Raw genomic sequence first — 19,128 nt, forward strand, 5'->3', positions numbered from 1 at the left:
GAGAAAGCCTCTCCCAGGGGGCTGGGGTGGCTCAGTCTTTAAACATCTGCCTTCGGCTCAAGTCATGATCCCGGGGTCCTGGATTGAGCCCCGCATCGGGCTCCCTGCTTGGCAGGAAACCGGCTTCTCCCTCTCGCACTCTCCCTGCTTGTATTCCCTCTCTCACTGTGTCTCTTTCTGTCAAATAAATAAATAAAAATCTTTAAAAAAAAAACCAAAAACCCTCTCCCAACATTTGCTGTTTTTCAAGTGCCTGTGGCTCAAAATAATGTTTCAAAGGAGCATATTTTGGGGTGCATGTCCAGAATCCCTGCAGCCATATTTGGGGTGGCATATTCTGCTACCCTTCGTTTTGTTATTGCATTCGTGGTGTACACCATTTACTTCATCTAGACTTTTATCTCTGGGTTATTTGCAGATAGAAGATAGTGCCAAAGTGATGAAGAGATATGAAATGACACCAGTTTTAGTTTGCATACAAAAAAAAGATGGTGAACTGGATTTGCTCTACCTAGTTTTTCTATTTCAGAAAGACATACTAAAGTATTTACTGTGATGTAGATTCTTTGGTTCATTTTTTTAAGTTTTTATTTATTTAAGTAATCTCTGCACCCAGCATGGAGCTCAAACTCATGACCCTGAGATCAAGAGTCACACATTCCTGCAACTGAGCTAGCTAGGCACCCATTTATTTTTTAATAGTTTTTCTTCATAGGAGGTTTATTGTGTCTGTTTTATCTTCTTGGTGAATGTTGCTTTTTCCCAGTATAAAACTTTCTCATTTTAAAATTTTTATTTAATTTATCTAAAGGATTTTAAAAAATTTAATCCTTTTTTGGCTAGAATTTTATGACATGCAAGAATGATATTGCCATTCCTGCTTCTCTTTTGTTCATGTTAGCCAGTACTGTGCAAGAGATAGTCTGCAAACCACATTAACTCTCAATCCACAGTAAAACAAAGAAAATATTAATTTTTATCTTGGGCTTGATTTTTCAATAACTTTCACTATGAAGGTTTTAAGGCAATTTCACTTGGCTCCCTTTTTGCGCATATGTTAATGTTCTAAAACTAAGATAATGCTATACAGAACTATTAAGTGTGCATTTGTATATTCTCATGGTTCCTATTGTGTCACTGTCAGGGGGAACATCCCAGGGGCTTTTGGGTCCATTGCTTGGAAACTAATGATAATTGATACTAATAGGATTTCTTAAGTTATCTTCAGTTTATCAAATATGTAATTAGAAGAGGATAGTTCCTGTTTTATAAATAAAGGGGAGGAAGCTGTTAACATTTGCTAACACATTACATTGGCAGTTTTTGAAGAATAACCCTCTGAAATGGGACACCTGGGTGTCTCAGGCAGTTAAGTGTCTGGCTTTGGTTCAGGTCATGATCCCGGGGTCCTAGGATCCTAGAATTGAGCCCTGCCAGCCCCGTCTCATCATGTAGGGCTTCCTGCTAAGCAAGGAATCTGCTTCCGCCACCTCCTCCCTACCCCACTACTGCTCCTGCTCTCATTCTCTCAAATAAATAAAATCTTAAAAAGAGAAACCAAAAGTCTGAACTGCTGTTAAGTTATAATAAAAATAAGTTTTCACAATTGTTCCCTTTCTGTATTTCTTTAGTAGTATAACATTGTTTATATTGTATGCAAGGTCAAAAAGGTATGGTCACTGCTTTGCTAGTTGAGAATTTACAATATAATTTTTTTAAAAAAATCTCTTAAATACCTGTTTCAAGTTGCATTTTATAATTTTGTCTATATAGCTTTATTTCATAATAATATGGCCTTATTTTAAAAGCCTTAGATAAAAAAAATGACTCCATAATTGTCATTTTTAGTGGTGGGCAGTTATAAAAAATTTAAAAATTACTTTTACACCTGCAGTATTTGGTTGTGTGTCAGATTTTGTGTTCTCCTTTTTAAACTGTTTTTATGAATCAGGGTTGAAATTTAATAAGGAGGACTATCATGATACTTATTTAGGTAATTCTTTGTATGTTACATTTTTAAAAAATTAAGGTGTAATTAACATTTAATATTATACTAGTTTTAGGTGTATGACACAATGATTTGGTATTTGTATATGCTGTGAAATGATCACCACTATGTCTAGTTACCATCTATCACCATACAAAACTACAAAAAAATTTTTCTTATGATGGGAACTTTTGATATTTACTAACTTTCAGTACCTTTTTAAAAATATATATATATATTAGAGCATCTTATTTACAGGGGAAGGCTTTCTTTTTTTAAATTTTTTTAAATTAAATTTATTTATTTTCAGAAAAACAGTATTCATTATTTTTTCACCACACCCAGTGCTCCATGCAATCTGTGCCCTCTATAATACCCACCACCTGGTACCCCAACCTCCCACTCCCCCGCCACTTCAAACCCCTCAGATTGTTTTTCAGAGTCCATAGTCTCTCATGGTTCACCTCCCCTTCCAATTTTCCCCAACTCCCTTCTCCTCTCTAAATCCCCTTGTCCTCTATGATATTTGTTATGCTCCACAAATAAGTGAAACCATATGATAGTTGACTCTCTCTGCTTGACTTATTTCACTCAGCATAATCTCTTCCAGTCCCATCCATGTTGCTACAAAAGTTGGGTATTCATCCTTTCTGATGGAGGCATAATACTCCATAGTGTATATGGACCACATCTTCCTTATCCATTCGTCCGTTGAAGGGCATTTTGGTTCTTTCCATAGTTTGGCGACCGTGGCCATTGCTGCTATCTATGAAAGACCCACAGCAAATATCATCCTCAATGGGAAAAAGCTTGCAGCCTTCCCGTTGAGATCAGGAACAAGACAAGGATGCCCACTTTCACCACTCCTGTTCAACATAGTATTAGAAGTCCTAGCAACAGCAATCAGACAACAAAGAGAAATAAAAGGTAATCCAAATTGGCAATGAAGAAGTCAAACTCTCTCTATTCGCAGATGACATGATTCTTTATATGGAAAACCCAAAAGACTCCACCCCCAAACTACTAGAACTCAAACAGCACTTCAGCAATGTGGCAGGATACAAAGTCAATGTACAGAAATCAATGGCTTTCTTATACACTAACAATGAAAATACAGAAAGGCAAATTAGAGAATCGATTCCATTTACTATAGCACCAAGAACCATAAGATATACCTGGGAATAAACCTAACAAAAGAGGTAAAGGATCTGTACTTGAGGAACTACAGAACACTCATGAAAGAAATTGAAGAAGACACAAAAAGATGGAAGACCATTCCATGCTCTTGGATCGGAAGAATAAACATTGTTAAAATATCTATATATACTGCCTAGAGCAATATATACTTTTAATGCCATTCTGATCAAAATTCCACTGGTATTCTTCAAAGAGCTGGAGCAAATAATCCAAAAATTTGTATGAAATCAGAAGAGACCCCAAATCGCTAAGGAAATGTTGAAAAAGAAAAATAAAACTGGGGGCATCACGTTACCTGATTTCTCATTTTCTTTATTCCTCTTTGCTCAGTTTCATAGCGCAATTTTGATTTGTTTTCCAAAGGGTGTAGGTCAAGGGATCTACAAATCAGATGAGTAAATTTTCATATTTTGTTTTATGTATATTCATAGAAGTATCTGGCAAGTACTTTAGCAGTGCATTCTGCAAGTGATTCCAGTGCTATACACCCAAGTGGTATCGTTATTTGCTTTTCTCTTGAAAAACCTCCTTTTCTTCCCCTTTACTCTCTTTCTTGATGCCAACAAGTGTTTCAAAACAAGAAAAGGCTTCTCCTTAAGAGGTTGTCTGCTGTGGGGAAATTCTTTAGCAGATGACTTACGAAGAGTAGAAAAGTTAATGTTTTCTTTACAAGATCATCGTGATGCTTGGGCACTTTTTGTTGATGTTGTTTTTGTTGACTTTTGAGTTGTGGACACTTGTCTTACTGAAATAGGCGAAAGATACAGGAGGTAAAACATAGCTTCAGATATTATGGTATCAGTCATTCCTGATGTGTGATACTTAGAAATAGAGGAACCCTTTTTAGATCTTTGGAAGAGGAGACAATAGATAACTCAGTGTGTATATGTATATATATTATGTGTGTGTGTGTGTGTGTGTGTGTGTGTGTGTGTATTCACTTTTAGGCACCAAATAAATGGAAATATTTGGTATTATAAATTCTAGCACAAATGGTTTACCAAATCATTCTGATAATTTCCAGATCTTACATTGAGTTTTGAAATTGTTGATATACTCTTTTGTTTTGCTTAACTTTTACTAGTTTTAATGAATTCCTGCTTGAGTTATAACTTGACAAAATAAATTTCATTAAGTGACTTACCCACTAAATTGATAGTCATTAAATAACTTGGGAGTTTCAGTAAGTAGAGACTATCTCATCGAATCAGCAATATTTATGGTGCTGAATCCTCTCTCAGCTCCTAAGAGCAGTTATTTTCAAAAATATTTTCAGGGGTGCCTGGGTGGCTCAGTCAGTTAAGCATCTACTTTTGGCTCAAGTTCATGATCTTGCAGACCTGGGGGTCGAGCCCCGTATCAGGCTTTCTGCTTAGGGGGGATTCTGTTTCTCCCCCTCTTTCTCTGCCCCTCCCCCTCCACTCATGCTCTCTCATTTTCTCTCTCTCAAATACGTAAAATCTTTAAAAAAATGTTTTCATCCCTTGTGATGATATGAAATTTTGTGAATACCTTATTTAGGCCATAGTGGACACAGTGGGGTACTTAAGATAACATGCTCTTTTGTTGGAGTGCCCAGGATTCAAACCTGTTTAGTTCTGCCAACTATTATAAGCTGGTAGGTAGTGTTGAGATGGAAACATTTTGGAGGATTGACTAGTGCAGTGTAGGGAACCAAGTAATCAGAAAGGATGCCATTTATGGATGGAGCATCTTGAAAACCCCTTTTAATGCCAGAAACTCTTGATTTGTTGGATACTGGAGAACCTTCCAGGGGTTTGGGCAACAGCTAATTAGCAACCACATTAAAACACTTTAGTATTGTAGCAACTAACATATCTCTGCTAGGGCATATGGCTGAATATTAGTCTGGGTTGTATGTTAGGCAAAGGAAAGAATGAAATTCAGACTAACCTGCCCCTTGTAACCCTATGTCACTTAAACTCCAAATATCTGCGCATATGACAAAGCTATATATCCTGTTATCTCATAGTTTCTGTCCTTTCTCGTCTGTTCATCTTGTTTTGTCTGTCTTCTGCCTGAAATAACTTGTCTTGGTATTACTTGAAAATAATAATTTAAAGGGTTAATCTAGGACTAGTTGGTGTCACAAAATTAGTGGTTTATTTGGAAGTAGGTCTTGCCGGTAACGCCCTTGAAAAACAAAGAATAAAAATATCACTGCACATTTGAATTTTCCTAAAGTTGCTTTGGAGTGTTTCCGTGGGATTATTTAGCTTGCCAAGGAATTTATTCCTTGTTTTGGATATTCCTTGGTATTGGATTTACTAGTTGTATTAGTTTCCTGCAGCTGCCATAACAAAGGATACAGACACAACAGAAATTTATTGTCTCACAGTCCTGGAAGTTAGAAGTCCAGAATCAAGGTGTTGGCTCAGTTGGTTTCTTCTGAAGCCTGTGAAGAAGAATCTTATATTCTATGCTGAGTTACTAGTGGTTTCCTGACAATCTTCTGTGTTGCTTGGTGTGTAGATGCATCACTGCTATCTCTGCTTTCATCTTCAGATGGTGTTCTCTCTATTTCTCTTTATAGTCTTCTGTGTGTACTTGTGTTCAAATTTCACCTTTACATAGGACACCAGTCATTTTGGATTAGGACCCACCCCAGTGACTTCATCTTAACTTGACTATGTCTGTAAAGACCCTGTTCCCAAAGAAGGTTACATCCTGAGGTACTTAGGGGTTAGTACTTCAACATACCTTTTTGAGGAGATAAAATTCAGTCTATGGCTACTAGTATATTAAGGTTTTCTTTTTTGTTTCAATCATAGGAATTTGAGGATAACTGCCATATTGGTTTTTATCAGTATTGATTTCTCTTAAATATTTGAAATTTCTCTTAAATTCTAAGCACACTTTTTCTAAATGATGTAATTACTGGAGGCCAGTAATCACCCAACCAGATTATACCTGTTTAAGTCCTATTTTCTATAAATATGTTTACTATTTTGTGAAAGTATTTTTGCTTTTGAAATTTTAATGTAAATAAATCTGATGTGATAGGTGACAATTTGAAGTCTGTATGCTACAGGTACTAATTTTTATTTCCTTGTGGAAACCTTTCATATAATGTTTGTCTAGTCTAACCATGGCACATTTTCTTATTGTACTTCTTCCTTAAGCAGTGAGTGATTAATCTCTCATTTCATGAAAGTTTACACAAGATAATGAGAATAAGATCTTATTTATAGTGTTAAAAAAAACAGATTAAATATTCTATTGTCACCAGTTATTAGACTTGTACTTTTACTTCACTTCCTTGAAATTCTTCCAAGTTATGTTGTATTCACAAGTATGATTTCAGACAGTCTTTTTTTTTTTTTTTTTTTTTTAAAGATTTTATTTATTTGTCAGAGAGAGCGAGTGAGAGCGAGCACAGGCAGACAGAGTGGAAGGCAGAGTCAGACGGAGAAGCAGGCTCCCTGCGGAGCAAGGAGCCCGATATGGGACTCGATCCCAGGACGCTGGGATCATGACCTGAGCCGAAGGCAGCTGCTTAACCAACTGAGCCACCCAGGCGTCCCGATTTCAGACAGTCTTAAAAAAAAAAAAAAATCAAAGAGAGAGTTCTCTGTTTTTAATGAAAATCATTGGGAAAGTATTACATACCGTTGAAATATTCTTTTTAAACACTTTAAGTATACTAATATTATAAATATATTTGTGCAGGTTTTGACTGGATTGTCTCGTCAAAGTTATTCACCTTCTGGCTATCAGGATTTCAGTAAGTGGGAATCAGTGCTGAAAATAAAAGAAGGACTGCTAAGGCAAAAAGAAATTGTAATTGATCGGTGAGTCTGTTTTGGTTTTTTTTATTACTAAATATTTTAGGCATACAGAAATGTAGATCATGAAAAAAATACCTTTGTATCCACTACTTAGAGTTTAAGAAATATCATCTTACAAATACAGTGATATCTCATGTCTGTCCTTCCCTCATCTCATCCCCTCTACAAAGCTCTGAACCTCTGTGAGAACACGGTTGGTCTCTTGGTCCATCTTTCTGTTTTCTACCACCCTCCTGTTTACATTAGAGTAACTCATTTGGAAACTCCTTTATGTCTTTATACATGTAGAAAGTTAGTTGCAATGCTAACGAATTATCAAAGATACAGGTGTATCTTTGTGTTTTACACTTGGAAACTATCAAATTGGAAAACTACTTTAAAGTGCTAATACTTAAACTAATGTATGTTAGATCTGAAGATGCAAAAACTATGAACATCATGAATGTTTAAAATTAAATCACTTACAGGTAAACATTTTAGAAATTTTGGGGGACAGGCTAATTCAAAGACTTAAATGTATTTAAGAGTCAAAATTTTGAAAGATTTTGTTTAAATATTTACCAGGTTTTTTTTAGTTTTTTTTTATTATTTTTTTATTCTTTATAAACATATATTTTTATCCCCAGGGGTACAGGTCTGTGAATCACCAGGTTTACACACTTCACAACACTCACCAAAGCACATACCCTCCCCAATGTCCATAATCCCACCCCCTTCTCCCAAACCCCCTCCTCCCAGCAACCCTCAGTTTGTTTTGTGAGATTAAGAGTCACTTATGGTTTGTCTCCCTCCCAATCCCATCTTGTTTCATTGATTCTTCTCCTACCCACTTAAGCCCCCATGTTGCATCACCACTTCCTCATATCAGGGAGATCATATGATAGTTGTCTTTCTCTGCTTGACTTACTTCGCTAAGCATGATACGCTCTAGTTCCATCCATGTTGTCGCAAATGGCAAGATTTCATTTCTTTTGATGGCTGCATAGTATTCCATTGTGTATATATACCACATCTTCTTGATCCATTCCTCTGTTGATGGACATCTAGGTTCCATAGTTTGGCTATTGTGGACATTGCTGCTATAAACATTCGGGTGCACGTGCCCCTTTGGATCACTACATTTGTATCTTTAGGGTAAATACCCAATAGTACAATTGCTGGGTCATAGGGCAGTTCTATTTTCAACATTTTGAGGAACCTCCATGCTGTTTTCCAGAGTGGCTGCACCAGCTTGCATTCCCACCAACAGTGTAGGAGGGTTCCCCTTTCTCCGCATCCTCGCCAGCATCTGTCATTTCCTGACTTGTTGATTTTAGCCATTCTGACTGGTGTGAGGTGATATCTCATTGTGGTTTTGATTTGTATTTCCCTGTTTTAAGCAGTATTTTTTATATTTACCAGTTTTAAGCAGGACCTACTGGAGTGACATTTGGGTGGCTCAGTCGGTTAAGCGTCTGCCTTGCTCAGGTTGTGATCCCAGGGTCGTGGGATAGAGCCCAGCATTGAGCTCCCTGCTAAGTGGGGAACCTGCTTCTTCCTCTCCCACTCCCCCTGCTTGTGTTCACTCTCTTGCTTTCTCTCTCTCTGTCAAATAAATAAATAAGATCTTAAAAAACAAACAAAACCCTTCGTGAGAGGCAGGGCGGGGGCGGGGGTTCTTCATGCTCACCTGGGAGGAGAGACCACTACTCTGTGAAGTAGAAGCCTTCTTATTTCTGTACTTAATAAATCTTTGCCCTTTTCCCTAAATGGCTTGCCCTTGAATTCCTTCTCACACAAAATCAAGAAGCCTCCTGGCCTGAAGCCCTCCCTTTTGAGGCTCTGCCTCTCTGGCATCACTTGCATACTTGATAAATGAAGATTCTAGAAGATATGTGATTGAGTTTATGAAAAGCTAAGCTGTTTCACAGTGAAGAGATGGGATGATGGAAGCAGGTCACAGAAGCGACGTTGCTGGAGGAGGGGGATCGTGAGCCAAGGAATGTGGGTAGCCTCTGACAGTTGGAAGAGGCAAGGAAATGGATTCACCCCTACAGCCTCCAAAAAAGAATGTAACCCTGCCAATGCCTTGATGTTATCCCGTGAGACCCGCATTGCATTTCTAATTTACAAACTTCTGACTAAGGATATGACTGGAAAGAAAGATGTGTACCGAGGCCCAGCCATCAGGGCTCTCTGCAGAATCACTAATGGAATAATGTTGCAGGCCATCGAGAGGTACATGAAGCAGGCCATTATGGATAAAGTCTCCAGCGTATTCAGCTCCACACTGGTGTCTTCCTTACACATGAAGATAAGCCATGATGTGGTTAAGCGCTGGGTCAACAAAGCCCAAGAAGCCGCTTCCAGCGACAACATTATGGTCCAGTAACATGCATTGGGAGTCCTGTATCACCTCGAAAAGAACGAATGCCTTGCTGTTTCTAAGATGTTGAATAAATTTACTAAATCCGGTCTCAAATCTCAGTTTGCTTACTGCATGCTGATCCGAATTGCCAGTCACTTACTAAAAGAAAATGAAGAGGGCCATGAAAGTCCACTCTTTGATTTCATTGAGAGCTGCTTGTGAAATAAACATGAAATGGTTATTTATGAAGCTGTGTCAGCTGTCATCCATCTTCCTAACTGTACTGCAAGGGAGTTGGCACCTGCCATTTCAGTTCTTCAACTTTTCTGTAGCTCTCCTAAGCCAGCTTTGAGATACACAGCGGTGAGGATCTTGAACAAGGTGGCAATGAAACACCCCTCTGCTGTTATTGCCTGCAGTCTGGACTCAGAAAACTTGATCACAGACTCAAACAGAAGCATTGCTAGTCTGGCCATTACTACACTCCTCAAAAACAGGGAGTGAGAGCAGTGTGGACAGGCTCATGAAGCAGGTATCTCCTTTTGTGTCTGAAATCTCAGATGAGTTCAGGGTGACGGTTGTGCAGGTAATTAACACTCACTCTCAGAAATACCCTCAAAAGCACAGTGTCATGATCACTTTCCTCTCCAACATGCCCTGAGATGATGGAGGCTTTGAATATAAGTGGACAATGGTGGACTGCATAATCAGCATTGTGGAAGAGAAGCCTGAGGGTAAAGAAGCAGGTCTAGCCCACCTTTGTGAATTCATTGAGGACTGTGAACACACTGTTCTGGCTACTAAGATTCTACTAAGATTTTGCTGGGCAAAGAGGGCCTCAGAATTCCTGTCCCCTCCAAGAATGTCTGCTTTATTTTTAATAAGGTCGTACTGGAGAATGAGGCTGTCAGAGCTGCTGCTGTGAGTGCTTTAGCTAAATCTGGGCTCAAAATGAGAATCTTCTCCCAAATGTCCTAGTACTCCTACAAAGGTGTATGATGGACGATGAGGTTTGGGACAGGGCTACTTTCTACTTGAATGTGCTCCAAGAGAGGCAGGTGGCACTGAATGTTATGTACATCTTCAACGACCTCACCATCTCAGTGCCAGGGATGGAGAAAGCCCTCCACCAGTACACACTGGAGCCTGCAGAGAAGCCCTTTGACATGAAGTCTTTTCCTCTTGTTATGGCCCATGTCTTTGAGCAGAAAGCAGAAATTACACTTGGGGCCACTTAGCCAAAGAAGTTGGCTCCTTCCAGGCAAGACATTTTCCAAGAACAATTGGCTGTCATTCCTGAGTTTATGGATCTGGGACCCTTGTTCACGTCTCCTGAGCCTGTTCAATTTATGGAAGCAGAGACGGAATATTTTGTTCCTTGTATCAAGCACATGTTTACCAATCACATCGTGTTCCAGTTTGACTGCTCCAGTACTCTTAACGACCAGCTGCTGGAGAAAGGGACCGTGCAGGTGGAGCCATTGGGTTCCTTGAGGTGCTGTGTTGTATCCCAGCCCCGAGCCCTGCTTACAATCAGCCAGAAATATGTTAGTTTGGTTCACCTGCCTGATGATGATTCGACCGCAGTTGCAGCCACCTTTAGCTGCACCATGAAGTTCACATTCCGGGACTGCGACCCTGACATTGGGGTTCTGGCTGAGGAGGGCTATGATGATGGGTACATGCTGGAAGATCTTGAAGTGACTGTGTCTGACCACATTCAGAAAGTACTGAAGCCTAATTTTGCTGCTGCTTGGGAAGAGGTGGGAGGCCCTCACCACAGGCTGCATGCCCAGAAATGTGATATTATTGATAGCTTCTTCGAGAGTTTTCACAGAAATTTGTATAGGATCAGAAGAGATCCCAAATCGCTAAGGAAATGTTGAAAAAGAAAAATAAAACTGGGGGCATCATGTTACCTGATTTCAAGCTTTATTACAAAGCTGTGATCACCAAGACAGCATGGTACTGGCATAAAAACAGACCCATAGACCAGTGGAACAGAGTAGAGAGCCCAGATATGGACCCTCAATTCTATGGTCAATTAATCTTCAACAAAACAGGAAAAAATATACAGTGGAAAAAAGACCGTCTCTTCAATAAATGGTGCTGGGAAAACTGGACAGCTATGTGTAGAAGAATGAAACTTTACCATTCTCGTACACCGTACACAAAGATAAACTCAAAATGGATAAAAGACCTCAACGTGAGACAGCAATCCATCAGAATCCTAGAGGAGATCATAGGCAGTAATCTCTTCGATATCAGCCACAGCAACTTCTTTCAAGATATGTCTCCAAAGGCAAAGGAAACAAAAGTGAAAATAAATTTTTGGGACTTCATCAAAATCAAAAGCTTCTGCACAGCAAAGGAAACAGTCAAAAAAACAAAGAGGCAAACCATGGAATGGGAGAAGATATTTGCAAATGACAGTACAGACAAAAGGTTGATATCCAGGATCTATAATGAACTTCTCAAACTCAACACACACTAAACAGGCAAACACATCAAAAAATGGGCAGAAGATATGAACAGACACTTTTCCAATGAAGACGTACAAATGGCTATCAGACACATGAAAAAATGTTCATCATCACTAGCCATCAGGGAGATTCAAATTAAAACCACATTGAGATATCACCTTACACCAGTTAGACTGGCCAAAATTAACAAGACAGGAAACAACATGTGTTGGAGAGGATGCAGAGAAAGGGGAGCCCTCTTCCACTGTTGGTGGGAATGCAAGTTGGTGCAGCCTCTTTGGAGAACAGTGTGGAGATTCCTCAAGAAACTAAAAATAGAACTTCCCTATGACCCTGCAATTGCACTCCTGGGTATTTACCCTAAAGATACAGATGTTGTGAAAAGAAGGGCCATCTATAACCCAATGTTTATAGCAGCAATGGCCACGGTCACCAAACTATGGAAAGAACCAAAATGCCCTTCAACAGACGAATGGATAAGGAAGATGTGGTCCATATACACTATGGAGTATTATGCCTCCATCAGAAAGGACGAATACCCAATTTTTGTAGCAACATGGATGGGACTGGAAGAGATTATGCTGAGTGACATAAGTCAAGCAGAGAGAGTCAATTATATGGTTTCACTTATTTGTGGAGCATAACAAATATCATGGAGGACAAGGGGAGTTAGAGAGGAGAAGGGAGTTGGGGGAAATTGGAAGGGGAGCTGAATCATGAGAGACTATGGACTCTGTAAAACAATCTGAGGGTTTTGAAGTGGCAGGGGGGTGGGAGGTTGGGGGTACCAGGTGGTGGGTATTATAGAGGGCATGACATGGAGCACTGGGTGTGGTGAAAAAATAATGAATACTGTTTTTCTGAAAATAAATAAATTAATTTAAAATATATATAATATATATTTCCTAACTTCTTATACTGCAGAAGAATACTAAGGAAATAATCCAAAATAATTCAAGTTTCTCAGTTTTGCAGTTCTTAATCCGGTCTCATTCATCTATGCAGTGCCCTTCTTATGCCTAGTTTTAGAGCATGAGAATTAATTGGATGAAGATATGTAAAAGCCCTAATATGGCCTGATGCATAGACACCATTAGCAAGCAGTGGCCACATATACACCATTTGTAAATAATAGTTATGTTTCTAAGCTTGCCTCTCCTCAGTGGACTCTGAGCCCCCTCACAGAAAAGACTGTTTTTTAAACATTTCATTACTCATAACAGGTATTCAACCAGCATTCACTCAAGAGAAAAAGCTTCATTTTAATGGATAAAAGGTTAAGGTTGCTGGTTAGCCTATGCTGTTACTGGTAGTAGTAGTTCTTTTGATGGTTTGCACTTTGTGATTGCTTAGCTTTTGCTACTGGATTGATCAGCTAAAATTTAGGGGTATCAGTGCACTTGAGACTGATGCAGAGAGGAAACCATTATACTTTCTGCAATGACACAGTAAATTATTGCCATTAGTAAATGACACTGGCAGTCTAGCGAGGAATTCTCATTTTGTTATACTTGCAATTTGCAGTATATATGTTTCTTCTTCAATTGTATGTGATACTAAAATCTATTGTAATTGTACTAGTAAGCTTTTAAAATCAATAATGCATTCTTTGGTATAATGTGGATACTTTATTTAATTCATAATGTCATTCTAATTCATATCTGCTTTATAAGCTAAGATTTTTTATCAGATTTCTCAAAGCAAAGCTGAGATGTACATACCATGGTTACTAAAAATTATTGAAATCCCAGCCTTATGGATTTTGATCAATTAACATGAGATTTTGTTCATTGCAACTTATGGTACATGCCTTTTACTTTGAGAAGAACTTCATGATGCAAGAGTATTTTCCATCACAGGTGTTGAAGTGAGATTTGATTATCTTTATCAGCTGATTTGAGTATTTAAATACAGTTTCAATAGTTCATTTTTAGGTGAGTTATTTTGGTGGTTTACCTAGGCATATAGTATTTAGAATTAATTTCTAAATCCACAGTTGATCATTGAGCAACATCGGGGTTAGGGATCCTGACCCCCTGCACAGTTGAAAATCCATGTATAACTGTTGACTTCTCAAAACTTAAGTACTAATAGCCTACTGTTGACCTGAAGCCTTACTGATGACATAGTCAATGAATGCTTGCATTGTGTGTTGTATGTATTATATATTGTACTCTTACAGCAAATCAGAGAAAAGAAAATGTTAAGAAAACCATAAGGGGGGCACCTGGGTGCCTCAGTGGGTTAAGGCCTCTGCCTTCGGCTCAGGTCATGATCCCAGGGTCCTGGGATCGAGCCCCACATCGGGCTCTCTGCTCAGCAGGGAGCCTGCTTCTTCCTCTCTCTCTGCCTGCCTCTCTGCCTACTTGTGATCTCTCTGTCAAATAAATAAAATAAAATACTAAAAAAAAAAAAAAGAAAACCATAAGGAAGCAAAAATGCATTTCATAGTATTATACTGTATTTATTGGAAAAATTTGCATGTAAGTGGATCTATGCAGTTCAAACCTATGTTGTTCTAAGAATCGTGTGTATTCTGTTTCAGTCCCATCTACTGTACTAAATACCCTAAGTTAGCGTCAGACTCCACATCTTTAAGGGCACATAGTCTCCAACAAGACTGTGTAACTTCTGATGCCAGTTTGAAGGTGGCATTTCCAGGTCAACCACACTTCTAAGCAACTAACTACAAATCTGGCTAGTTCCCAGAATTTTTATTGGAGTTTGATTGTGTAGGCATGATTGATCAGATCACTGGCCACATGATTGAACTCAGTCTCCAGCCTCCTTCTTTCCCTGATGGTTGGATTGGCTCAAAGTCACAAGGCTCTAGTTCTGTGGTTGGCTTTCTGGTGAACAGTCCCCATCCTAAAGTTTTTATCTAGGGCCCATGAGTCATCTCTTAGCATAAACGCATGTGTCTTTCAGGGGGTCATGAATAACAAACACTCCCAAGGATTGAGAGTCTTCTTCCCAGGAACCAAGAACAAAGGCTGTTTCTTTCTTTCTTTCTTTCTTTCTTTCTTTCTTTTTAAAAGATTTTATTTATTTATTTGACAGGCAGAGATCACAAGTAGGCAGAGAGGCAGGCAGAGAGAGAGGAAGAAGCAGGCTCCCTGCTGAGCAGAGAGCCCGATGTGGGGCTTGATCCCAGGACCCTGGGATCATGACCTGAGCCGAAGGCAGCAGCTTTAACCCACTGAGCCACCCAGGCGCCCCAAGGCTGTTTCTTTCTTATTCTTTATTATTGATTCTTCATTATTTGCAGAATCTTAAGATTTGTAGATAAATGCATAAGAATCCTTTTAATATACCTTGGGAGTATTTTGAGGCTAAGGCACTTAACTTTGTTTGGCAGGCCCACCTTTGAAGAAATTGAAAATTCTGACTAGTCCAAGAAAAATTAATACGATCGTCCACTTTTCATCAAATTAAAAAATAAAAAGTATATTTAGAAGTACATTTCAAAAGTAAAGCCCAAGGCCATATTTTGTATTGTCCCAAAATGGGTGAAAGCTGATTCTAGAAGCTAAGGGTGAGGAGGTAGTTTCTTCAGAAGTGTGTTTTATGCTAAGGGTGAGGAGGTAGTTTCTTCAGAAGTGTGTTTTATCCCTTGTTTATAGACTAGAAGTAGTTAAAAAATGTGAATTAATGGAATAGGGGAAAAATTTCCACATGGTTGTAAGTTTTTCCTTTTATATGCCCTCTTTTGAAATAGTTTAGGAAAAAAGAAATACATGGAAAATTAAAAAGAATAAAATCTCATTGGTCTTTCTTTTCTCACCCTAGACCTTTAGCCACCTGTGACTTTATTTCAGACCCCCTCTCTCTTTTTATTTGGTAATGCTTGAGGGATGTCTCTTTGATAACAGTTTCTGATAAATTAATTAAGATGGCTATTGAGCATAATTCATTTGGTGGTAGTATCCAGAAAGGCTTTAAAAGCCATTAATGATATTAAAACTGACAATGGCAACTTTTTTCATAAACCAAATTTAATTAGAAAAGGAAAGGAACCTTCTCAAAAGGAACGTCCTCTAAACCTATCTCAAAAGATACATGCTATTGCTTTTTTGTATTTTCTCAACTAGAGACTGAATTTGTACATGTTCTTATTTGTTCAGTGGGATCAGGGACAGGATCCCTGCAGTTCTAGCTAGGTCCAGTATTTCCTTTAGTAATACGAGTTTTGTAGCGGCTCCTTGATTTTTCACTTTCGATTTAATTTTTTAAACCTGTTTTCTGATTTACAAATGTGATGTGTGTAGGGTATTCTACTTGATTCCTTTCTTGTTATGTTGTAGTGACAGTCCCCATTCTGGTCAGGACCTCACCATCTGTTATAGTCAATTCTAGGCAAAAGGAATGGCTGGGACTTGGTGGGTACCCAGAAGCTTCTCCAGCTCTCATCTTTCTTTTATTTTCCCTTCCCTTCACAATGACCTATATATACGACATATATATGTCATACATATGTATATGACATTTTTCTTTATCCATTTATTGGTACATGGACATTTAGGTTGTTTTCATCTTTTTTTTCTACTGTGAATGTCATCTTTGTTTGTAAAAGATATTTTTGGCTGATATGTACTTCCAGACTGGCAATTATTTTCTTTCAGCACTCTGAAGATATTATTCCATTGTTTCTGGTTTCTCTTAAAAAGTCATCCCCAAGTCTTACTGCTGCCAGATTAAATGCACTCTTATATCATTTTTTGGATTTAGTCATTTTTTCCATTTGTTCTCAGCAGTTTTTCTATAATGGGCCTATGTATGGTTTTCATCTTATTTGGTATTCTTGGGGATTGAAGTACTTCTTGATTACAGTTTGATGTTTTTCATCAGTTTTGGAAAATTCTTGGTCTTTATCTCTTTTAATATTGTATTTCTGTTTCTACTAGGACTGCAAATATGTTTGACTATATCACCATTTCTCATGTCTTTTTCTTCTTAAGTAGGGAAGAGGAAGGAAGGAAAGGAGGAAAGACAGTGATTTAAATGTTTAACTTAAGAAGGCCAGTAAAGGAATAGTTAATGTAAAAGAGAACAAAGGAAATAATAAAACTAAGGGCAGAAATTAATCAAATGGTTAAATCTCTGGTTCTGCTAATTAAGGAAAAAGAGAAAGACTCAAAATATTAGGAATAAAAAGTGATATAATTATAAAAATTCTGGAATTATAGAAAGCAGTTTTAAATCATTGGTATAAACGTGTATCAGTAAATCTGAACACAAAAAAGAAAATGAATAATTTTAAAGGAATAACAAAATTGACTTAAAAAGAAATGGAAAACTTGCATAAATGTTCAAGAAATATAATAAGATGATGTTAACTAGATTTACTGAGGAGATCATTTCACAATATATACACATCAGTATGTTATATACAATCATTGTTATACACCTGAACCTAATACAATGTTATATGTCAATTATACTTCACTTAAGAAAAATAATCAGCAATTATAAGTCTTCTAGATCTAAATTGATTTTAGGAGTAAGCTTTGAAGAACTGTATCATTATATTTATTTATTTATATTTTAAGAATTTATTTATTTATTTGACAGGCAGTCACAAGTAGGCAGAGGGAGAGGGGGGAAGCAGGCTCCCTGCTGAGCCGAGGGCCCGATGCGGGGCTCGATCCCAGGACCTCATCTGAGATCATGACCCGAGCTGAAGGCAGAGGCTTTTTAACCCACTGAGCCACCCAGGCACCCCTGTATCATTATATTTAAAGTTTTGTTTTTTGTTTTTGTAGCTAGCATGTAGTTGAATCTTTATTTTTATCCATTCTGACAGTGTCTGCTCTTTAATTGGGCTATTTAGACCATTTACATTTTGTGATTATTGATACGTTTGATTTTAAATCTCCTGTCCTGCTGTTTGTTTTCTAATTGTCCCATCTATATTGTTCCCCTTTTTTCCTCTTGAATTGGTTGAGTATTTTTTAAATTCCCTTTATGTCCTTTGTTGGCTTTATTAGTTATAACTCTTTATTGGGTTATAATAGTGGTTGCTGTAGAGTTTATAATATACATCTTTTTTTAAAAAGATTTTATTTATTTATTTATTTATTTATTTATTTGTTAGTGAGAGAGAGAGCATGAATAAACACAAGCAGGGGGAGTGGCAGGCAGAGGAGAAGCAGGCTCCCCACAGAGCAAGTGGCCCGATGTTGGATCCTGGGATCATGACCAGAGCATACACTTAACCAACTGTATAATATACATCTTTAAAGTGCAGTAGTCTACCCTAAGCAGTACTATATTACTATACTGCTACATGTGCAATGTAAGAATCTTATGAAAATATACTTCTAGTTTTCCTCTCCCAGTCTGTGAGCTATTTTGCCATACATTTTACACTTATATTTATACACTCTATAAACCCCAGTACTTTGTGGCTTTGTTGGTTTGTTTGCTTTACACAGTCCATTATCTTTTAAAGAGATTTAAATAATAAGAATGGTAATGTATTTGCTCATGTAGTTATCATTTTGGGTGCTCTTCTTCCTTTTGTGTAGGTCCACTTTTTCATTTGGTATTTTCCTTTTACCTGGAGGTGTTCCTTTATCATTTCTTGTAGTTGAAGTCTGCTGTGATAGATTTTCAGCTTTTAAGTTTTCAAAAAAACCTGTTTTTACCTCTGTCTTTGATACTTTCATTAGATGAATGATTCTAGGTTGATAGTTGTTATTTTGCTCCAAGTTTATCTTGGGTAAAAAAATTCTCTAGATTGATAGCTTTTAAATTTTAATACTTTAATGTAATACTTTAAAGTACTTTACTGTCTTCTTCTTTGCATTGTTTCAGATGAGACATCTGCTATTTTGTTTAGCTTTGTCTCTCTGAATGAATTTATCCTTTGTTCTCTGAGTACTTTTAGGATTTTCTCTTTATCACTAATGTTAAGCTATTTGATTAAGATGATCCTTGGTTTAGTTTTCTTCATGTTACTTGTGCTTGGGGTTTTCTCATCTTCTTAGATCTAGGGGTATATAGTTCTCATTAAGTTTGGAAACATTGGCCAGTTTTCTACAAAATATTTTTCTTGTCCCTCCCCTCCACTTTAGGGATTCTAATTACAGTATGTTCAGTCTCTTAAATCCCACAGCTCACTGATGCACTTGAGTTTTTTTCTATTTGTCTTTTTTTTCTCTATTTCCTTTTGGATAGTTTTTATTGCTGTCTTAGAATTCACTAACCTTCCCCTGCAAATTGTTATCTGCTTTTAATCCCATTCAAGATAATACTTTTGTTTTCTTTTTTTTTTTTTTTCAAAGATTTTATTTATTTGACAGA

General features: G+C 37.6%; 1 protein-coding gene and 1 pseudogene across 4 annotated transcripts in view; both read left to right on the plus strand.

The window, feature by feature from the left end:
• Positions 1–19,128, plus strand: part of CEP85L (centrosomal protein 85 like) — a 180,268-nt gene that overhangs the window by 94,701 nt on the left and 66,439 nt on the right. For all 4 annotated transcript variants that reach the window (XM_045071266.1, XM_004740086.3, XM_004740087.3 and 1 more), the window contains one exon: positions 6,875–6,996. In XM_045071266.1, coding sequence (XP_044927201.1) covers positions 6,875–6,996 — 122 coding nt within the window. The remainder of the gene's footprint in view (positions 1–6,874; positions 6,997–19,128) is intronic.
• LOC106007168 lies at positions 8,611–11,240 on the plus strand (annotated as a pseudogene).

The sequence above is a fragment of the Mustela putorius genome, unplaced genomic scaffold (genome assembly GCF_011764305.1).
Source record: "Mustela putorius furo isolate JIRA1106 unplaced genomic scaffold, ASM1176430v1.1 tig00003983_pilon_pilon_pilon, whole genome shotgun sequence".
NCBI lineage: Eukaryota > Metazoa > Chordata > Mammalia > Carnivora > Mustelidae > Mustela > Mustela putorius.